This window comes from Sparus aurata, chromosome 22, assembly GCF_900880675.1.
Source record: "Sparus aurata chromosome 22, fSpaAur1.1, whole genome shotgun sequence".
Taxonomy (NCBI): Eukaryota; Metazoa; Chordata; class Actinopteri; order Spariformes; family Sparidae; genus Sparus; species Sparus aurata.
This window is the reverse complement of record NC_044208.1, coordinates 18,334,057-18,357,490: the sequence shown is the minus strand read 5'-3', so window position 1 is coordinate 18,357,490 and position 23,434 is coordinate 18,334,057. Positions and strand designations below refer to the sequence as shown.

General features: G+C 41.6%; 2 protein-coding genes across 7 annotated transcripts in view; one reads left to right on the top strand and one right to left on the bottom strand.

Annotated features, from left to right (window-relative positions):
* The first annotated feature begins 834 nt into the window (after positions 1-834).
* On the top strand, positions 835-14,854 carry esr1 (estrogen receptor 1). Its single transcript, XM_030404810.1, is given in 11 exon segments — positions 835-938; positions 1,643-2,071; positions 2,844-3,070; positions 3,782-3,898; positions 4,810-4,997; positions 5,148-5,301; positions 9,117-9,255; positions 11,239-11,372; positions 11,912-12,095; positions 12,743-13,009; positions 13,011-14,854. Coding segments are annotated over 11 exon segments (1,875 nt in total). The 5' UTR covers positions 835-927; the 3' UTR covers positions 13,036-14,854.
* A 66-nt stretch (positions 14,855-14,920) lies between these two features.
* The window catches only part of syne1a (spectrin repeat containing, nuclear envelope 1a), a 130,121-nt gene continuing 121,607 nt past the window's right edge, over positions 14,921-23,434 (bottom strand). For 4 of the 6 annotated variants that reach the window (XM_030404807.1, XM_030404808.1, XM_030404804.1 and 1 more), the window contains 11 exons: positions 22,891-23,209; positions 22,166-22,234; positions 21,585-21,718; positions 21,267-21,393; positions 20,934-21,145; positions 20,149-20,355; positions 19,711-19,839; positions 19,021-19,284; positions 18,841-18,918; positions 18,177-18,235; positions 14,921-16,337 (listed from right to left, as the gene is read on the bottom strand). In XM_030404807.1, coding sequence (XP_030260667.1) covers positions 16,064-16,337; positions 18,177-18,235; positions 18,841-18,918; positions 19,021-19,284; positions 19,711-19,839; positions 20,149-20,355; positions 20,934-21,145; positions 21,267-21,393; positions 21,585-21,718; positions 22,166-22,234; positions 22,891-23,209 — 1,872 coding nt within the window. In that variant the 3' untranslated portion in view covers positions 14,921-16,063. The remainder of the gene's footprint in view (positions 16,338-18,176; positions 18,236-18,840; positions 18,919-19,020; positions 19,285-19,710; positions 19,840-20,148; positions 20,356-20,933; positions 21,146-21,266; positions 21,394-21,584; positions 21,719-22,165; positions 22,235-22,890; positions 23,210-23,434) is intronic. The other 2 variants (XM_030404806.1, XM_030404809.1) reach the window with 2 other exon arrangements.

Sequence of the window (23,434 nt, the reverse complement as noted above, 5' to 3'; positions counted from 1 at the left end):
TCAAGGAAAGATGTTGCACAGAGAAGGGAAAAGGTTAGTCTGTGTCAAATGTTCCGGTTTTCCTCAGTTGGCGAGGTACACAGTTGCTTGTGATCATCTTTGATTCCTTGCATAATTGACAATTTGTGTAAGCTTTAAGCATCATGTGGAAATCAGAAAATCAATTCAAGCTACAAATGATTTTTTGTGACTTTTTATTATCGAAACTGAAACTCATAATTTGAAAATAGCCTCCTGCAAGCATCCACACTATTTCTGCACTGAAATCCTGTTTTAACTTGTTTTATTTTGCACCTGGCACCACATTCAGAAGGTGTTTTCACCATGACACTCTTGTCAGATCTAGAACCCTGAAAATCAACAACCTAGAACTTGTGTGCTGTAAACATGAATATTGATTCTCTTAAATACTCTGCCCTTTTGCTTTGATTTGTTTATATCGTGTTCTGTTCATCTGTGACTTGCCTTGATAAATTAATCATTAACCATTCCATATTGTGCCCCTGTAATATATGTCGTCCAATTTTGAGTGAAATGTCACAAGAAAAATGTGATTTCAAAGATTAATTTCTTAGTAATGTTTATCAAAAGCTGGAATTTAAGTCATATTAATAACTATCAATCCCTTAATCTGGGATTGATTGTGTAATTACTGGCTGTTGGAATGAGGTTTGACCTCCCGTTCTGTTTGCTGTGTTATGGTGACCTGGCACTTAAACGCACTGTGGTTATCGATTTGGCTGCATCTTTAATTTGGTTATCCCCCCTTTTTTTTCCTTCAACCTTTCCACTGTTCCCATTGTATCCAATGATCCTTGCTAGATGTTGGAGAGTCAGAGAGGTGAGAGAGGCAGGCAGGGAGAGAGAGAGAGAGAGAGAAGACTCAAACAGTCCCCCAGCGTTGCATGGCAGACATGAGGATGATTCATGTGTAAGAGGTGAGTGGTGTTTTCTCGGTAGATTTTTTTGTCTTTCTCTTAGTCCCTATTGTTTAAAGCCATCGTCCTAATGTTTCTCATTTCCACAGTGATTTGATTTAGTGCACGGTCTCAGGTGTATTCAATAATGTGGCTACAAATAGACCGATCGTACGTCATGAGTGTGAGCTAAATTAAACGGCTTACAGCTAGTTTAAAGTTGTTCTTTCTGCGGATACCAGCTGCCACCAGTCAAAGCTCTTCAGTGTCAAAAATAGGTGAACTGGGAAGAGACAAGGCATGAAAGTTATTTAGAAATCACCATTTATCAGTCAATCCTCCTCTTTCTTTATCCCACCAGGTTTCCCTTCCTACTACACATTAGTAAGGGTGTATTAGAGGAAATAAGAGAAAAAACTGCTTACAAAAAAAAAAAAAAAAAAACCTTTAAGGAAGTTGGGAGGAGTCTTTGTGGATGTTTTTTCTGGAGCCTTGCAGGCGGAAGCTCAAGGCAGATAGGGCTGAGGGATTGGAAGAATAGTGGACCCATCAAGTTGCTTGGGTGAAAAAAAAGGCAAAGAAAGATAGAGAGAGAGAGAGTGAGTGAGGAAAGAGTAAAGGGAGAGGGAGGGCAGCACTCTTCTTCACTCCCCCCTCCCAGCAAATGGGAGTGGAAGTCTAAATCATGTTGCATATCAGTGCTGTTGTGCTGTGATGTTGCTCAGGCAGAGCCCGACACAGAGCAGCAGGCAGCCCTGTGGACCAGTAGTCAGACCCAGGATCAGCCCAGTCTTGTCAGAGCTGGAGACCATCTCCCTGCAGCGTCCCTCGCCGCCACTGCGTGCCCCCCTCGTCGACATGTACCCCGAAGACAGCCGGGTGTCTGGAGGGGTTGCCACTGTGGACTTCCTGGAAGGGACGTACGACTATGCTGCCCCCACCCCTGCCCCGACTCCTCTTTATTCCCACTCCACCCCTGGCTACTACTCTGCTCCTCTGGACGCACACGGACCACCCTCAGATGGGAGCCTTCAGTCCCTGGGCAGCGGGCCCAACAGCCCTCTAGTGTTTGTGCCCTCCAGCCCCCATCTCAGCCCCTTCATGCACCCGCCCACCCACCACTATCTGGAAACCACCTCAACACCCATCTACAGGTGAGGGAATAGAGTTTTTTTTTTCTTCATCACCAGATCACCAGAGTGAGAACAGTGTTTTAATTTTTTTTAGGTTTTATAGATTCTGCATCAACAGGTTGGGATTTTGCCCATTATTTTGAATGCTGTTAAGTGTCTCATGGGAGGTGAGAGCTGCCACCTCCAGTGCTTGAATCTGATTGTTTGGTCAGATTTGTTTGTAGTGATTGTGCAACTGATCGGAGCAGTACAATCAGATTTGTTTCTCCTTCTCCCCCATGAAGTTGAATAATGACATCCATAAAGAATTAAAATTTTAAGGTTGTTTATCTTGTTCATTATAATTTGTAGGTTTCCCAAATGTTACATTACGGATTTACTATCGTCCACTCTGTTTTACAGCACAGGCATTCGACTCAGTCTGCACACAGCAGTTATAAACAAAACATAATTGTAATTATATAACCACGTTGTTATTTTTAATCTCTTGCTTTATACAAAACATTACCACTATCTCTATAGAGAGGATCAAGCTTTGCCTTGGTTTCTAATTCCAGAGATTATGGACTTTGTCAGAGACCTTGAGAAAAGAACAATACGTAAGAACAACAGACGCACAGACAGTTTCCTGACTCAGGTGGAAAATAGCGCTCTGCTTTTGTCTCTCAGGTTGAAGCCGGTGTGGTAAATGTTAGAATTTGGTAACATTTGTATGAGTTCTTTTTTGCATTGCAATTTGTTGTCCTGTCTTTTACAAAAAACACTTTATTTGAGCTGAACTGCTCTGTGGCAGGTCTAGTGTCCCATCCAGTCAGCATTCAGTTTCAAGAGAGGACCAGTGTGGCACCAGTGACGACTCATACAGTGTGGGGGAGTCAGGGGCTGGAGCGGGAGCCGCTGGGTTTGAGATGGCCAAAGAGATGCGTTTCTGTGCCGTGTGCAGCGATTATGCCTCTGGGTACCATTACGGGGTGTGGTCCTGTGAGGGCTGCAAGGCCTTCTTTAAGAGGAGCATACAGGGTGGGTAATCTGTCGTCTACTTCTATCTGACGCCAAAGGATTTAATCCTGAAACTTATATTTCAACTCTTTCTAACTTTCAACTCCTATCATGTGAGAGCTTCATGGTCAAATTTCATTTAAAAAAATCCTAACATTCTTCTAATCAATTACAGTTTATGAGACAAATAAATGCTCAAGATTAAATTGTATTTTTTATTGTACCCTTCGTTGAAAATTAAAGCCAAAGGAAAACACACAATTATAATAGCTGACTTCATAAATACAAAAATAATTGGAAAGCTGTATTCCATTCAAAAGACTTTTTCTGTCAGTGAACAAAAGAAAATTTAGTGTGGTTTAGTCTGTCTGCAGCAGAGAAAATGAGAGAAAATACAAAATTATGACATTGTGAACTGAGAGATTTAAAATCAAGGATGCAGAATTTAAGACTTAAAGTTTCTACTCAAGTTTTTACAATTTTTCCTCATATCATATTTTTCATTTGATGTGGTTTTGCTTCGGCATATTGATAACTGTCGCAGTGGAAGGCTGGTCATAAAGAAACCAATAGTCTCCATGGTGATGACAAAGCCAAGATGCCACATTTTAATTCTCTCTATCTAGGATTCATTAGAAACAGGAAGATAATGTTCCTGGCTACTAAATAACCAAAGTCTAAACTGAACACTGGAGTGAGGGGCTTAAAGTAATAGATTTTCTTCCATTCCAGGTCACAATGACTATATGTGCCCAGCAACCAATCAGTGTACTATTGACAGGAATCGGAGGAAGAGCTGCCAGGCTTGCCGTCTTAGGAAGTGTTACGAAGTGGGCATGATGAAAGGAGGTGGGTAGAAACACCAGCAGACAGAAGATATAACATATTTTCCAACAACATTTTCCCTTTTTTTATTTTATTTCATGTTTTTTGCAACTTTCTGTATATTAGTAAATGGAGTGATAGTATTATTGGATATCCTGTAGTTTTTACTTGTTTCTTTTTTGGTTGAATTGTCTTAATAAAGCTTATTTGGTTTTAGATTAGATTCAACTTCATTGTCATTTCACAGAGTACAGGTACTAAGAAAACAGTAACGTGCAGAGTAACGTACACACAGAATATTATTAATTTCCAAAGACCTATGTTAGACTTGGATAGAGTTATATAAATAACAGTGAGGGGTAAATATAAATACATTAACATAAAGATGAACATGGAGATGAACCTCGCAGGACACCCCAAGAGGCCCTCAGAGGCCCCGTGGTCAGTTTCAGGGCAAAGTCCGATCTACGTTGGGGCCTCCCTGGACTGGACTTGTTGCGGCACATTCGAAGGGTTCTCGATTCAGATTGGGGTCTGAGGAACACGGAGGCCAGGTCAAAGCCTGGTTGACCTCACGTTCTCTAGCAGCTCCTGTGCAGTTATGCTTGGTCAAATTTCCAAACTAAATGCCGTCTGTCACTTATGGCTGAATTCTGAGAGGACTGAAAAAAATACGAGTGCTCGTGGAATCTTGAGTCTAACTTTAATGTGACCCTTGAAGTGATTTCCTCTTAATGGGGTGAAACTACTGATTAACACACACCCACATTCCTGTTTTCATACTTCTTGAGTCACACAGGCATCCATTTCATCTGCGTCGCTGTGCTTTGTGGTAAAACAGATGACGAAGTCATTCTGATTCGGCTGAAAAGCCTGATGAGGGTGTGTTCCCAACTGCATTTTATTTTACGTTAATCTCCTGCTGTGTGGTTAAGGTGTGCGCAAAGACCGTGGACGCGTTCTGCGGCGTGACAAGCGACGAACTGGTACCAGTGACAGAGACAAGGCCTCTAAGGGTCTGGAGCACAGAACAGCGCCCCCTCAGGACAGGAGGAAACACATCAGCAGCAGTGCTGGTGGTGGAGGAGGAAAGTCATCGGTGATCAGCATGCCTCCTGACCAGGTTTGGCAACATCTTCTAGGAATCATGACTATACATAACAATGTTCAAAATGGATGTCATGATAAGATGACAGTCGCTTTAAATCAATTTATGCTCTTATTTCTCTGGTTAAAGACTGAGGGCGTGACCTTTTATCTGCTGCTCCCTCAGGTGCTCCTCCTGCTCCGGGGTGCAGAGCCCCCAATGCTGTGCTCCCGTCAGAAGGTGAACCGACCCTATACCGAGGTCACCGTGATGACCCTGCTCACCAGCATGGCTGATAAGGAGCTAGTCCACATGATCGCATGGGCCAAGAAGCTTCCAGGTACTGCTTTGAGTGGCAAGGTGTCCACGCCAACGATAAAGACTCTTTATTCTTATTTTAGCAATACAAACACTCAAATAAACACATTTTAAAGTGAAATGATCTTTTAATAATATGGGACATGATTACCACTGAAACCATAAAAGTCACTGTAACCGACAGTATCTCAAAGCTGCTGATATAGTGACTGATTAGTGATAAATTTTCTACCAGATGTTGAAGTTTGGCTTTTATATTGTTTTGGAGCAAACCCCTACCTCCGACTACGATGGTAAAGACTCTCTTAAGACTTTCTCGGAGCACGCCAGGAGTGAACAGGAGTATTCCATATAAAACATTATAAACATTTCTGCAATGTAGTCTGTCGGAAGTTATTACAGCACAGTTGTTACCTTTCAGGGTTTTGTCAGGAAAAACAGAATGCAAAATCATTTTCAATCTATATTGAGATGAATAAAGTACAAAGACAGGATAGCTCATCTTTAAACTTTATTGTTTTCTTTTGTTAATATGAAGTGAGAGGAGCCACAGCATTCCAACTTTTTTGGATCAGGGTTGTACATTTAAGAATATAACTTGTTAGAAGGGATGACTGACAGATTGTGTGATTGTTAAGGGAAACCAAACAACATTCCGAAACTGCCCTTACACTGTAAATGACTTAACACGGTGGATTACAAAAAGACACATGATTGTAAAGTTAAATAATCTGCTCTAAGAATGTTCTTTGGTTGTCTGACGTCTGTGTCAGGCTCGTTACGTAGTTTTCTGGCCATAATTGTGAAAGGACAACAACGACTCTTTTGCTTTCATGCATGATTGATATTTTCTCAGGAATGTAAGACTAAAAAGATAAGATTAGATAAAACTTGAATAATGACGTAGGAAATTCTTGTGCCAGAGAGTTTTTAAAATTACAATAACATATAAAAGAAAATACAAAAACACAGTAAACTAACCACGGCTCCAGACTAAGTTTTAACCCTAGTAGCAGTGATGTCCATACTGAAGGTTTTAGGAGCACCAGCACAAAATTTGAGAGTACCACTTATATTAGCATTCAACACATTTCATATTTTTTCTTGATTTGGAAATCAATGGCAATAAATAAACAATTTACAGCAATAAAGATGTTCTGTTTTGCTTTAAGAGTCTCACAAGTAGTGTAACAAACCCATTACTCATGTATATATTGAGGAAGTGGAAAGGATGATGATTTTTTTTTTTAACTGATGTGACAGCCACAGCAAAACGTTACCAGCGCAAAGGCTGTTCCTGGTGTTTCACAGGAAACGCTACGCTGTTTTAAGACACAAAATCCCACGTGGAATATTTGCAAGTTGCACAGGCGCTCCCAGTTCTAAAACTTAGTCCCAAAATGGTGGCAATTTGTGACTAAATGGTTGTAAGTCTATAGCTCTGCTGATAAAGAAAAGTGTAAAAAGAGTTAATGCTGACATCAGTGCCAAATAGAATAACAATAAAACATTTTAAAAAGATAATTTTAGGAAAAACAAGAAAACTACAATAAAGAACTAAAATTGAAAAGGTAGCATATTCAATGATACTGAGGAGTAATAGAGGACAGTTAAAACGTGATTTAAATAATTATTGTGGCATAAATACTATGGCATATGGCATATATTTTCACTGGATATTGATATATTTTTATCGAACAAACTCAAAGTTGCACTGAATCTAGAAACAAACATTGGTGATACTTTTTTTGGTTTGAACCCAGAAAAAACAGACCTCTTCAGCCATTCAAAATACAGCAATACAGTTACGAGAAATATAAAAAACAAAGAAATGTGATGAAAATCTCCTCTTCACAAACTGTCCTGACGGTTGGATTGAAAGTGAAAAGAAGGCTTCTTTATTTTCCCAAGGCTCATTAACTTCACCAGGTCTGTGAGGATTAGAAGGATGACTTCCGGTTTCATACAATACTGATGCAAATGCTATTACATCCAATTATCCACCGGAACTCCACAGATACCTTATGCTCTTATCTTTTGGATAGATAATCAGAAATACATGCCCTCTGAGGGCACAGGTGAGGGCAAAACATGTGAGTCAGATCTGCCGGAGCACCGTGACATCCTTCGTATGTCTTGTCCAAATTGAAACATATTTTCGAAAACTCTCAAACCGTGTGCTCCTTAGACATTTCAAACGTAGATATGTACTGTGTGACGGTGGTTGCAGCCCCCGATTGTTGGCTGGTGATGGCAGACCTTTATAGTGGGAGCACACACACACACACACATGCAGAGCCATTACAGTGATGGCAATTATAGTCATCAGCTTTGAGAGGACTGTTTGGCCAATCTGCTGGCACCCCACAGAGCCTAAATGCAGTAAAGAACACAGTACCCTTTTTGCATGCATGCACGCACACACACATGCACGCACACACCTGACAAGCTCTCTAAGTGAGTAAATCCTGACTTTGAGGTATTACAACATTGTGCGTCACTAAAAGGCCAAAAAACACAGTTTTAATTGCGAGGGGGTCCCAAACATGGTGCAGAGGGGGACAATGGGAGAGAATTGGGTGTAATTACATATGAATTGAGACAGCTGAGTGCCAGTGATAAGGCTTCTTATGTTAGCAGAGAGATTGCAGGTGGTTTCAATAAAGTAGTCATTCCCCGTCAGAAAACAAGGGCAGGCATATTTTGTTATTTTATGAGTGGGATTGACAGTGCACAGACATCTAATATTCCCCATCAGGCTGCAGTTAACACCCACTACTCCAAATAATCAGCATTTATGTAACAAACACTTATCAAATCGTCTTTGTATTTCTGTGTCTGGATTTGGTTTGGATTCCATTTTATTGATGTGATCAGGATAAAACACATAACAATTATTTGGAGTTGACTCGAGAGGTACAAAAAAAGTGTTAGATATGCTCGAAACACACCCGACAACGCTCTCTCTAGCTATGCTCCAGAGTGGCATCGATTATCGTTAATCTCCTGATTTCATAGTAACACTCAGTTTGCTTTTTTTTTTTGCTTTATGCTTTTTCACTATTCCTTCCTCTTCCTTCAGTGTGTTATCAAGGTTTCTGTGCATGTAAAAGCTCTTCAAAGTTAAAGAGGTCTTAAAGAGACAGGTGCTAAATCAGAGCGTTCCAGACAGAAGGGGAATGCAGCTCTGGACAGTATGAGAAAATGATGTGTTTATTGAGCATCAAAGGATGTAAACCTGTTCTAGTAGTAACCCAAAATAAAATAATCAACCGGAAAAGGAGCATAATGTGTGTCTCCCTTTAGAATGGTTGATAGGCTGGAAACAAAGAATTGATGACCAAAGCAGGACCCAACAAAGTTATTTTCCATTTTCTGTTATTAGAAATTAGATTAGAACACTGTGCCTATGTAAAAAAAAAAGATACATTCTGATTAAATGCTTTGGGACATGCAAACACACATCTTACCGCATCACTTTAATTAGCGTCCAAAAAGTTGGAATCTCTAATTTAAGAATGATTTTAACTGGAATGCAGAAATATTGTCCATGTTGCCACAGCTAATGTTCCATCCCCAGAGGGGGACACACCCGATGATGGAGTGAGAAAGGATGCATGATTTAAACGTTACATCGTCCATGAACATTTATTGCTCAGTCACGTCAGATAGATTTTCAGCAGCAGCCGTAGTTGTTTGACGGCAATAACACCCATGTTCCCACACTGCTTCACAACATTATCCTTTCTTTTCATTGTTTTGATTGAGAGACCCCTTTGCAGAAGAAATTAAGTTCTGTGCTTTCAATGTGCACTTCGTGTGTGTGTTTTTTTAAAGGTTTCCTACAGCTGTCCCTCCACGACCAGGTGCAGCTGCTGGAGAGCTCGTGGCTGGAGGTGCTGATGATCGGGCTCATCTGGAGGTCCATCCACTGCCCCGGCAAACTCATCTTCGCACAGGACCTCATACTGGACAGGTAGGGAGGAATACTCGCCCTATATCTGTGCAACATGCACCTTTCTTCATCTGCTTTTTCTCCATATTTCTCAACCCTCCTCACACTCTGGCACAGATTTTAAGAGTGATATATCAGCATAGTAGATCCTCCATCTCACACCTTGCTAGCCATTGTGCCATCCCCAACATGCCTGCCATAGACTGAAAGACTAATTACATGTTCCCCACGGAGAAGAGAGCCTCCTCTCTCTAACCTGAAATACCCCGCTCATCATTACAGTGCTGAGCTGGCAACCGGGACAGAGATTTAATCAATGCCTCAATTCAAGGAATGATGGAAAAGGCAGAACGACGGGAAAGGGAAGGAGGTGGGGGAGAGAGAGCGAAATGACGACCGGAGAGGATGAGAAAATAGAGATGCAGGGTGACATGAGCACAGCCTGTTCCCTCCACTTCCCCCCTCATGTTCAAAGTAAACAAGCTGGCCAAACCACAGTATCAGGCTCAGAGAGACGGAGAGGGAGGGGTGCAGACAGATAGACAGACAGAGCTTTTACCCTCTGATGTGTCTGATGGTCCCATTTGATTCAGAAGTGTATTACAGAGTATTATCTCTAAAACCTGGTCCCTGTGTGAGTGTCCTCACCAATTGGACATGATGACTAAAACGCTGTGGGTCAGGGATGACAAATTCCCTTGGCTCTGTGCTTTAAAGTTTATCTTGCACTCCTACCGCTGGATATCACCCGTCTTTCCGTCACTTTTCAATGGTGCTGACAAATGGAGCGTTGCAGTGATTCAGTCCATTAGTTGTTTATCTGGCCGGGACAGGTGCAACAAAAGACTGGGAAAGTTGGGCACTGGCTTGCTGTTCTGGAAACACCAGTTTGGAGCATTCCGCAGGTAAACAGGTTGATTGGTGACAGGTGATGGTAATAATGATAATAGTTAAAGCTGCAGGACCGGTTTGTTAAAATACACCAAGTGCAAATCGCCAAAAATTTAAATGGTTCAAATTCAAAATGGCTGACTTTCTGTTGGGTTTAACTCATGGCCACAACAGACTTTTTTCTAGGTCTACATGCGATACAAATCTCTACTCATTTGTAATTATAAGATTTATACAGCTGCACTGCAGCTATGCTTACCAGCTGTAGCAGCATTGTTTTGGAACACACTACCTTGATCGGCATGACCTACCCTGCTCTGGTTCTGATTGGAGGTGAGATTTCTCACTCTGTAGCCAAAACTGAGCGTTCAAGACACAGTGCGAAAAGGGATGCTGATGCTGCACCATATGAGAAAAATAAAAGTATGTAAATCTATTCTGCTAGGACCCCCAAAGAAAGGATGAACCTTAAAATTAGCATAAAAGTTACATAATGTTGCTTGAAAGGAGGATGCTGAGGTTGCTTGCCTGATTCTCAAAGGAAGATTGACATCCAGGAAGTTGCGAGACTACTGGTTGTGAGACTGATGGATTAATGGACAAATACATTTGAGTATTATCTGCATTAAAATGGAAAGAAATATTGGAGATGCAGAAAACTTGACCTAGTGGTTACTTAAAAATAAAAAAACTGAAGGCCCGAGGGTGGAACCTTGAGGAACACCATGGTTGTATCAGCATGGGAAGAGGAGACTTTTTGAACTGAAACAGAGAAGCCACTCAGTTTAGACTTAAGCCAGTGTAAAGCAGTTGCATTCACACCAGTTTTGTAGTCTATCAATTGGGTATCATGATTAGGTGTGAAAGGGGCGTCGTGGGAATGCTCAATCATTTACAAGTAAGGATGGAGTGTGGTTTACCACTGTCTGACAGACAGGATTGAATAAAGGAGTACTATATGGGCTCAAGATCACAGTTAAATGGCAAGATTTGCATTCTGTGTTTGCATTCTGTGCATTCCATTTTTTGGAATCAAGGTTGTGAAAAAAAGAGGAAATCGAACTCTAAAATCCAAACAAAACTCCTCATGTTTTCTCTCGCTCTGTTCTCCAGGAGTGAGGGCGACTGTGTTGAAGGCATGGCCGAGATCTTCGACATGCTGCTTGCAACTGCCTCCCGTTTCCGCATGCTCAAACTCAAACCTGAGGAGTTTGTCTGCCTCAAAGCTATCATCCTGCTCAACTCTGGTAAGGTAACTGACTGAGGACAGGAGACACACTTCGCTAATAAAAACACAAGCTCTAGTTAAATTCTTCACAGTTTTGTTGGCACGCACACCGCTCAGTCCCAGGTTTCTGTTTCAGAGAGTAAATATTGAACAGCATCACACTACACCCACAGAGGTGTAGCTCTAAATGCTACTCAGGCACATTAGGTGAACAGAGTGTTCTGGAAAGGCCTGTACCATCAATATGCCTGATAACTGTTCCCATGACAACATGAGACAGCACACAGGGCCGTGTTTGTCCCGGAGATTGAGATATTCTATGTGGGAACCTGAGTAGACTCAAATACCAGCGGGATGACACCACTGGCACAGCTGCTGGAGCCAGATGAACTTTTTGATTGCTGCGTGGGCAAAAATGCATCTGCAATTAATGCTCTGCTCTTATATTAACATGTGAGTCCGATCTTTTATCAAGTAAAAGTTGTATTTGTCTTTCTTTTGGAGCTTCATCTGCAAGAGGTGTATTTTTTTGACTGAAGTCTCTGTTTCTTCCATCAGGTGCCTTCTCTTTTTGCACTGGCACAATGGAGCCCCTCCACGACAGTGCTGCAGTGCAGAACATGCTCGACACCATCACCGACGCTCTCATACATCACATCAACCAATCTGGATGCTCGGCTCAGCAGCAGTCGAGACGGCAGGCCCAGCTGCTCCTCCTGCTCTCCCACATCAGACACATGAGGTGAAATTAAATTAGACGAGGTCTCTTTTGTTTTCAGCACAAAAGTGTTTCAATTGCAGCATGTTCTGCTTCAATTATCCACAGTGATTCTGTGAGGTTAATGGAGCTTAAAAAAATGTATGCTTTAAGAGGGTTAGGGCTCTTTATTACAAACATAATTGATTGTCTGTATTCAGGTGAGCTGGTTTTAGCATGAATCATCATGAGGAGGCTGGCAGATGATTCAACTTAAAGAGGTCACATTATGCTTTTTGGATTTTTGCCTTTCCTTTATTGGGTTATGTAGCATATTTGTGCATGTACAAGTCCACGGCAAAGGGAGTTACTCTCTCCCACAGAAAACACTGCTCCTACACTGCCTGAAACACCAGGTTTGGAGTTGAGCCTTTACTCCACATCTTATGTCCATCACTATGTACCAGATGTTGTATACATTTTTTTTTAATAAACTATATACACTTCAGTCAGTCAGCAGACATACAGTTGCAACTGCTGTAGTGGCATTATTTTAAGTCACACTACCTTGCTCAGCATGACCCACCGTACTCTGACTGTCTCTGTAAAATTGAACAGAGCTGGCAGGGATGTAGGAAGCTTGACTTGTTCACTCTAATTCCTCGTCTCCCTTTCGTCTATTCTGCCTGCAGCAACAAAGGCATGGAGCATCTCTACAGCATGAAGTGCAAGAACAAGGTGCCTCTGTACGACCTGCTGCTGGAGATGCTGGACGCTCACCGCGTCCACCGCCCCGACAGACCAGCTGAGACCTGGTCCCAGGCTGACAGAGAGCCTCTCTTCACCTCCAGAAACAGCAGCAGCAGCAGCGGTGGTGGTGGTGGAGGCTCCTCATCAGCTGGCTCCACTTCAGGACCACAGGTCAACCTTGAGAGCCCCACAGGTCCCGGCGTCCTGCAGCTCCGAGTGCACCCACATCCTATGAAACCTACAGAATGAAAGCTAAAGGTTGTATAATAATTCATTTGAAGAGATAATTATTTATGAATTATGTGATTTTTGTAGCTGTAGTTGTTTAGGGAGACATTTTTCCTTTGCACTACTCCGGTTCACGTCAATACGAGCTTCAGCACAGTTAATCTTCTGCGCAGCCTTTCAGAAAATCTGTGATTTCGAGCTTTACAATACAGCTTCTTATTTCCAGGTGTTAGTGTATATTGTGGCACTCTGTCAGCTACAGTGATTGGAAATGACGAGCAGCTAATTTTTTGTGTGTTTTTGCTTCAACCAAAGTGCACTTCCTCTTGGGTTTAAGGGGCTGTTGGGCATTATTTTTACTTCTAAATATAACGATGATAAAACTGGTTAATAAAATGGATGTTTGAGGACTGACTGCCAGGTATTTTTAATTTGATATACTTGGTGAACAGATAGTTAATTAATGAGATTATGAAATGAAGAGCATCAAGGATTTATCTGTTGAATTATGAGTAACTAAAAATTGCACAATCAAATCCAAGAGGTGAAGGAAGCCAAGCTTTTATGTTGGGTAACTTCAGCCTGTCTTTAGCTTTTTGTGTGTGTAGTCGGTTTGTTCTTCATGCTTACCTGCACCAAAGGGTTTTTTTTTAATTTGTTACATCATAATTGTATGTGTGTGTGTGTGTGTGTGTGTGTGTGAGTATCAGAGAGACAGAGAGAAATGTGAGAAAGAGATTTTTGCCTTAACGAAGATTTCAAGCATCAAATGACCGGTTACTATTCATCCACTCATTCAGTGATTACATGTTGAGTTTGGCTGGATTTACACACCTCCAAAAACCCTAATTTGTCATAGTGCGCATGCATATATGCCGTTGTTTTTATTTCTCTTAAACTACGCCAAATTTGATTCATTCATCAGTAAGTCTAAACATGAGCTGGTGTTTTCTTTATTAGCTGCTAACTTGCTAGTGTCGTAGTTTAGTTTATAAAATATCCAAAGGAAAAAAAAGGGCACAAAGGTGACATTTAAATAACCTTTTTGCTTCCGACAAACAATGTAAATGAAGAAGGTATTAACATTTATAATCAAAAATGACTACTGTAAAAACAAAAATATTGAATCTGAATCTGAATTAATTGCTAAAAATCTAAAATGTTATCCCTTTAATTGGGGTGTTGTGATTTTGATGATAATCGCGATATCAAGAAATTGTCATGATTACAAATGAAAAACAAAAGCTGAAAATCTTCAAGGTGTGTTCAGATAGGAGCGAAGCAAATGTTTGTTTTTGGCCAACATCTTCTTCTTTGGGGACATTTAAAATGTTTTATTTTAATTCTTTATCATAAAAAAAAGACGATCGTAAAATAACAATAAACCAGACTAGAGATTCATCCGCGTGCCTTAGGTTAAGATTATTAAGCCTAGCTCACTGTGATCAGAAGATGCTGCTTTTAATTGAAGCCACTTGTTCCTTGTTTGATGATACTGTGTCTGCACATGGCTTGCGCACCACAGATTTAGAGCAGGTCAAAAAATTGGAGTAACTTTGTTGAAGCAGAAAACTTTCAGTTTGAACTTGGGTAAATATATTGAAAGAAGGGTCAACAGTTGACTGACATGTAGTGTTTGCAGGCAGTTATGTTGACAGAATATAAACGATAAACAAAAAGATGCAATTACAGCCGAGTCTCATCCTCACGCAGGATTCAAAGATTGGGCTCAGCCACTTGAGCTCTGCTGTGTGATTCCAGTCAAACCTGATCTGACTGTCGTTTGTTTACTGTGCTTAAAAAAATAAAAGCATTAATTGAGAAAATATTGTTTCATTGCTGTGTTTGTCACAAGTTTGTCTCCTGAAATTCACTCAAAGAAAACGCAGAAGTAAATATTTCATGTTTTATTATTTGCAAAGAGTATTCTTCATGAAGTCGGCATTAGCAAACTGTACATACATAAATAACCATTTTCATATTTCATAATTTTTTACAGATTGTGTTTTAACAGCGCAGTGATTTCTGGATGTCTCGTCACCGCAAGAATAATAATCGCAGTTATTACAAAGCTCACAATTTCATGTCACAGCTGTCTACTAAAACACTAACAGTGATTGTTTGGCTTTTCTTAAAAGCAGGGGGGACTTTCAAGTGCATGCTCAAACAGAAAGATAAAAAAATAACCGCCTGTACTCAAAGGCATTTCAACAATAATATACAAATCAGTTGAAGAGCTCATATCTTTTTTTTAATATATATATTCGCCCCAGTTGATTAAATACTGAAATTAAAAACAGGAATACAAGCCTTGGCTTTTGGGGAAAAGAAGTCGGCCATCTTGGCTGGACGGCTTCAGTGCAGTACCTTCGACAGTGCTCATGTCAGTGCTTTAGGTTCAGATTTTTAGCTTTAACATCAAATGAAGACTTAATTTCCAAATTCAAGCAAAAAAGACATGAAGCTGCATCTCGTCCTTCATAAAGTCGTCCTTTGAATGTGTCTTTTTTGGAAACAAACTCTTCATGGTGACTGATTGCTACTCAGACTGCAAGTCTACTGTACAATTCTTCAGCACCCCACACTCAAGGTGGTGCTTTAGCTTCATCAATACTAACAATCTATTAACTGATTGAACACTAAATAAATAGTAGCAGCACTGGATATCATGGACAAAAAGCACAGTCGACTTTGGCTCCCAACATACAGTATATAAATAGTGCTTTGTTTTCACTGATTTCTCAGGTTTCTTCTAAACCCTTAAAAAATATTTTACACATTTAAGTTAAAACGACATGAAATATTTTTGGATTGGGGGAGGTGGGCGGGGTCTCCAGGTGAAGGTCCATTTAATCTGGAGTTTAAAGGGTTGAGGTGGGTGTGCAATGTTAGTGAGAAATTTCTTCATATCGCCTCCTAATCACTTCACATGCGGAAGAGTTTGTTTCTTTAGGGCACGGGGTGAAGAGGAAACATTCACAGGAGTCACTCGTGGAGTCCTTGGCAAAGCAGTGAGTGAGATATTCAGTCGGTTCTCATATGGGCGGAGGTCCGTTGGTGTAGCGCAGCATGGGGTGGAAGGAGCGGGCGAAGTTGTTGGCGTGGTGGCAGCTGTAGTCCTCCTCCGTCATGGGAACCAGGCAGGCCAGGCCGATGAGGAGCAGGAGGAGAAGCTGGACGGGGAGCGCAGCCCTGAGGACCCGCAGCAGGAAGGAGGGACCCTTTGAGGAGGAGGTCGACGAGGAGACGCCGTCCGGAGGGTCAAAACGGGAGGAAACGCAGCCAACGGCGCCTGGTGATCTGCTCCGGCTGCACGAGGACACAGACTCAAGTTAAACAAAGCAGAGAGCCGACCTGAGTTCACCAATATTTGCAAATCACTGCTGTGTGTCAAAACCTCCTGATTGCTTTTTGTTTGTATAAATTGTGCTCGTTTATGTTGTGAAAAATATAACTCTGATAATGCTTAAGCTCATTAGAAAGATTTGGGAGATTTGAAAAAAATCCTTTTGAGTTAATTTTGGTTTACTTTGGTGCTTAGTTTACTTTTATTCTGATTGAGGATCTTGTGTAATTTCCTGATAAGAGCTGAGGTGATCCGTCAATCCACAGAAAATCAACAGTAAGCACAAAGATTTCAGCTTTTCAGCTTCTGAAATTTTTAAGATATCTTTGGGTCTTGAACTCTTGGTTGTAAAAAACAGACATTTAAAAACATCTCCCTGTGCTCTTAAAATTTGTGAAGAGCATTTCTCACTATATTTACACCAAATTTAATAATTGCAAGATTAATGGATATGGAAAATAGTTTTGCAGTAAATCAGGGAATTTTGACATTTTAAGTAAGTTTGCAAATACCATTTCACCCATGTCTGGCAAAAGAATAAATACTTTACAGGAAGGAAAGAAAAAGATACAAAAATGCAGTAAAATGACCCGGGTCCAACAGGTTGATACATCAAGAGAGGCACAAAGTTGAACACAGAAACACACACTTACACACACACACACGCACGCACAAAACAGGCACAATCACACTTTCAAAAAAAGAGAGAATCAACCACAAACATTCGTAGAGATAGCCGGCTGTGTCTCACTGGGGGGGGGGGGACGCTCTGGCTTTAGAGCCGAGTGTGTGAGAGTTCAATGTCACATCTCATTCCAAACTGATGCCAAATGCCTCTCTGGAGATTTCCACCGTCAGAGCCAAGACTCGAGGGGGAGGAACAGCATGTTCTCGCTCCGACTCATTCTCGAGGTGGCTGGAGGAGGGTCAGAAAACGCTGACGTCGCTCCAGCCAGTTTCTTTTAGACCTCCAAGATGCTACAACATCACACATAGTGTGCGTGTGTTTTATATTTGAGGCTCGTGTTTTAAAGCCAGGCGACCCCTCCTGTTTCCACGGCTCATTAGTAGAGGACAGGGAGTCCCCTTCTCATATAAAGGAAAGACATTATTTCTGCTACAACACTCATGGCAAGACCAGTTTAGGCTGAGTCTTCACCGGACCCATAGAGAGTTAAATCAGAAATGAGTCAGAGGTGGGTGAGTTAAAAGGTCTGGAAAGGAAACATAGGAAAGAAAGTGGGAGTTAAGGTAGAAGGAAAAGAAAATGCAGGAGTTAATGCATCACATCCTGTGTTCAACTATGAGGAGAATGAAACAGGAAGGAAACGTGGGGAAGAAAAACATCTAAAAGGTCTGAGGAGAGGTCACTGGGAGTCTGATAATGCCATCTAGTGGGCGAGGGGAATAATGCTACAGTCAGTCTGAGAAAGGAGAAGCAAAAAGTATGACGGGGCAGTATTTCATGATGCCATTCAAGAAGCAGCACAGCAAAGAGAAGCAGTGAAATCAAACATTTAAAGGACAAAGGGAGCAGCCTGGTGAAGGCGAGTCCCCATTCGTTTAAGAGCTGGTAACACGGTCTCTAGGATGAGGGACGATCATGGAACGCAGGGTTAAAGCCTTAAAACCAGACAATTAAGGAGGCTAAACGTTGAAATGATCAAATAATCCAAGATTTCTTTACAAAGAGTTGATTGAGTCATTGATTGTCTCATGGGTTGAATTATTAAAAATCACATTTCTAGTCAGGCTTTGGTTCCATCATCGTCCCGTGTTTCTAGAGTCCAGGAGAGAGGTACCTGTGGCGCGGGCCGCTTTCAGGGTGTCCTGGTTGGGCCTGACTACTTTTGCCTCGGGGCTGTACCACGTAATGAGCAGGGAGGGGTAAAAGAAAGAAAAGAATGTTTCAGTCAAGGGCAAATAAAGGCAAAGCCTCAGATGAGAGGGGAAAAAAAAAACAATAACATAAAGAGCCATAACATCGCTAGAGAAGGAATCATCAAAGAGCAGCAACATAATCAATGACGGTGATTGACTTTCAGAACCAAGAAATCTGGCTTCTCAAGACTAAATCCTGAAAACTGACAAGATTAAATATCTTTCACTGTTATTTACGTATTAAAAAAACTGAATAAATACTTTCTTATATTTTTTTTTGTACAAAATGATACAAACTTAATCGTGAGTAACGAAAAGCCAGGTTTTCTTGTAGTTTTTGGCAGATCAACATGGTGTGGGCAGCAAAAACATCCCAAACAAGGGAGGTGGAGGGGGGCAGCAACACATTTTTTTTTCATGTTAGCGGAGCAATTAAAAAAGGGAAAACATTTATATTAACTATAAAATGTGGTGGAAGGGAGGGAATATCTTTGAGATGTCTACTAGGGAAGAAGAATGAAGGCTGTCTCTGATTCAGCAAAGAGGCTAGCCCCCCCTACAGGTCATTATGAGGAAAAACATTACCAATCGTTTGCGACTTTGGACTGTTGCCTCTGAGACAGGAGCAGCTGATCGACAGACTTCAGGCAAAGGTAAGCAACCCTGAAAAATAAATCAAAACAAGAACAGTCATTATAATATTCAGATCTTAATAAACCTGCTACTATTTCAACCCTGTCTTTGAATCGCTATGAATTTTCTGACCTGCCGTGTGTCCATGGCCTCCATTCTTCTCTCCAAGCCCTCCAGGTCTGAGCTGACCTCCCTGAGGAGCAGCCTCAGCCTGTTCAGGATCACATGCACCTTCTCCTGGGCCTCCAGACAGTCGCTGCCCTGAGCTCGGACCTGCTCCGAGGGCTGCGACTGCAGCAGCAGAGTCTGAGGTCTGGCGTTGACCAGCAGCTGAGCCGACAGCTCCTGAAGAGACGACACTTTCTGCTGCGAGTCCAACAGCTCAAGCTTGATTTGCTGCACAAAAATAAAAGATAACAAGCTCAACCTCTTTGTCTTGCTGAATGTTTTTCACTTGTTCATACAATGACATGTCTTTATGGTATTATTTCTTTGTTGCAAAAATAAAGATAAAAAAAGAGGTATTTATAAAAGAATAATGTGAAGTAAGAATGTTATTTTAATATTTTAAAACATTTTCCTGTTGTAGTTTTCCATTTTTAAGATGATATTTTCTCTGTAGACATTTTATTTGATGTTACTTCTTGTCTGTTTTAGTTGTAAGCTTAACTCTGTTTCCTCTTTTCAGTCGTGTTTTGTGTTAATAAAGTGTAAAAAGGTGGTATCTCTGAATCGAAGGTTTTCAAAGTGTTTTGCACAACGTCAGGAATATTTGACACTCCTCTGTCTTAGAAACATAAACCTTGTATTATTAAGACGTACCGTCAGTGTTTTGTGATAAGCTCGTAACGTTTCACGACCCAGGTTGGGAGGGATTGGCACCACCTCGTTCCTCCTGCGGTCGATGTTCTCCAGCCACAACAGCAGGCCGTGGCTCATCTCATGGAACTCCTAAGAGGCAAAATGGCGTATTAGACATTACTTATGTGTTTTACTTTTTGAAATTAGACTGTTTTTATCTGTGATTTGACTGTCTCTTTCTTTCATGACACTGGAAGAAATTGATTCAATTTGATAGAAGTCCAATCTTTAATAGATGTTGATTCTTAAAGGAAACATGTAGAAGGTTAAATACACAAAGAATTTAAAACTTAAATATAGACTAAATAAAAATAAACAAAGGTTATTTTCCTGCAACATAATATTAGGAGGGTGTCTGTTACTTTTCCCACTTTGTTGGAGTGTGTGTGTTCTTATTACCTGGCACTGCATCAGTGCCCTCTGGAGCTCTTCCCTCCAGTCCTCCAGCGAGGTACCGAGCCGATCCCAGCGTGAGTTCATCTCTTTCAGCCCGTCCCTCAACTCCCACGCCTCCTCAGAGTCGGGCTCTGATTGGAGGAAGTCTGCGCTGCTAAGATTGATGGACAACACCTCTGACTTGTGGGCATCCATCCCCTTCAGAAGCTCCTAATGGGACGAGGCAATGAAGAAAAATATTCAAAACAGCATCTTAATGTGGGGCAAAAGTTTATTAATGATGACTTTGAGCGATTAAACCAGACTGAAGGTGGCTACGAGACAGAGAAAGATAAAAACATGAGGTGCACAGTGTGTCAGGATTTAAGCTGTTTGTAGTTAGATGTATGTTATTAGGCTTCAGAGGGAGGTATTAATAGAGTACTGATATCTTTCCTAATGCTTTACAGGCAGCAACAGCCGGACAAGATACTGATGCATGAGTGTATGTGTATGTGTGTGTGAGGGTGAGTGGAAGGACAAAATTGTCAGCACCCTGCTCATGAAGTAGGACGCTATAAACAAGGCCAGTGGGGTCAAATTACTGCAGACAAACTGTACTTCTTGCACGATTCCTGAAAGTATACTGTACAGGGACTGATGCAGCAGGGATTACAAAAAACTGACAAATCAAAACTGATCTTAAAATGCGATAAAACCAAATAATCAGTGGAAAAGGAGTTCATCTCAGCAGATATTAATCTGCTGCAATTATGTTTTGTCTTGACACAGACATGCAGTAAACAAACCTTGAGCTTCTTGATTCTCTGCTGGATGGTGTGTATGTCGGTGCTGAGCTCAAGCCCTCGCAGCTGGCTGAGTTCAGCCTCAGACTGACCCAACCAGGCCCTCATGGTCTGCAGGTCTGAGATCAGCTGCTGCCACTGCTGCAGGTTCTGCTTGTGCCTGTGTTTCTCACTCAGAGACTGAGCCTGGATCAGCTCCCAGCGCTCGATCACACCTGGAGGGAAACAATCAGATCAGCTTAACACAGTACATACAGGGTTTACAGGAGGAGATCATCTGACTGGAGATGATATACTGTAAGTTTGTGTGTGTATGTGTGTTTGTGTATCACTGACCCTTTCCTTGAGTGTCTGTGCTGGTCGGGTTGGTGAGTCCTGGCATGTCATCCTCATCTTCAGTCAGCTCTCCCTCTGCTCGCTTCACTGCGTCTATGCTGCCTCGACATTCTCCCATCAGACGCATCTGGATGGATAATAACATTGACAGGTGTTTAGTTTTTAAACTGTTGGTTTTTGGAAGTGGGTCTTATTTTGCATCTGGATTCGAGATAAAAACCTAATGAATGCATTTAAACTTGAAAATGTTTTAATGATAGTCACGTTTTGGCTAAAAATAAAAGCGTATAAGTTAATCCTTAAATGTACAACACTCACATAGCCCATGTACGTAGAGTCGATGTCAGGGCTGGAGCTGTTGGCGGTGGCCTCTCTCTGCTGGAGGTGGTATCGTCCTGCATCCAGAGCCTGATCCAGCTGTCTGAGACTGGCCTCCAGCTGACCTGGCTCACCTGCACAGAGGTGAAAAACAGGGTCAAGAAAATCTAGAAAGGTAAAGTCTTGAGTGATGAGTGATTCCGTTAGCATGCTGTTGGGGCAGACTGATGCTGGGGTGTCATGCATTAGTCTGAAACTGAAAGTCGTAGCAAAAAAGAACATAGTAGTCAGGTTTTAACACATTAACGATGATATTAGCTGTGAAATAAATGACGAAAACAAACACGCAAAAATAAAAATGCAATGGTTGAGATTAGCATTTAGTGTTCTGGACGTCAGCATGCGGTGATGTCATCTTTGCATTTTCAGTATACAAAGATTTTTGATGATGGAGTGAGCATGCAGCCTTGATGATTCTTCCTTGTGTAGCGGTTAATCAGTTAAAAAAAAAAAAAAAAGAGTGTTTTAGTTGTACTTTATAGCATGCTCTCCTATTTCATGCTGCAGCACCAGTTTCCTACCAGTGGATGATTTCAGTGTGTTCTCAGTCAGTTTTATATAGGCCTCTGGGCTCTCTGGGATTACTACATCTGGGAAGAGACACATACAACATACACTACTTATAATGTGGGCGTGGTTGGCGGTGATATCTGTGCTAATCTATAAGGATTTGATCTCGATGTTTAACTCAGAATTTTTTCTATGTTCTATTATTTTCGATGAATGTTTGTTTAGAAGAGTTTTATAGGCCGAGCAGTTTTTTCAGTTACTGTTTCAATCATTTGAATACTTTTTGGTGGAGGTTCACCTTATTTGATTCATTCAAGGGTCTGAAATGTCCTAAAAATTATGCTGGAAGTTTCTTGGGAAAAAAACCCTATGTAATCTGGTTCTACATGTAAGGATAAAAGGAATGTCCTTGACACAACTGCTCAAGTTAAACCCAATTATTTATAATCTATTTACTCTTGGGAACTTCATGAATGATAAAACTGACTGTTGTATATACATGTTACATGATTGCCTGCTAAGTCAACCTGCTGTACACTCTTCAAGAGTGCTCAATTAATTGGAATTTTTCCCTGTAATAATGCAAAATTGTAGTTTTATTCCCCCCCAAATGTTCTTTTTAAATTTCAGTTCTGTATAATAAAATGTTACCAGAACATTTTCTGCAAATATCCACAAGCAAATATCCATAAAGTCAATCACCCATAACACGGTCATATAGTGAAGTTGGACTGACCTGACAGGACTGTGGTAGCCGTCCTCAGATACTCATCCTCCTCCTCTTGCCCCCCGCTCCTCTCCCCATTGCCTCGCCCTCCGGGGCTCTCCAGACCTCTGCTGAGGTCATAGTCATGGTCCCACTCTAACGGGATGGAGTCCACGCTGGCCGGAGTGTCGCGTCCTGAGCGGTCAGCCCGGACGAGGGCGGTCGTACCCGTGGCTTGACGGCTGGATGTGCGGGGCAGAGATGAGTCGCCCCACTGCAGCTCAGAGAGGTCTCCACCTTCCTCCATGTCCAGCTCTCTGTCTGAACCATCGAGCTCATCATCGGCCAACTGGAAGAGAAGGAGAGAATAATGTTAGCAGTTCAACATATGTGTAACTAGGAGGTGTGTGAGGTACTGTGAGGTGAGCGCGTGTACGTGCATATTTAACGTCAGTGTGAATTCTGTGTCTGAGCAGCTGTCAGTGTGAAAACATGTCGGGACACATGTTTACACCAAGCCACAGGTGGTGAAAGAAGACAGCTGTGGTGTAAATCTCGTAATGTGTTTACAGCA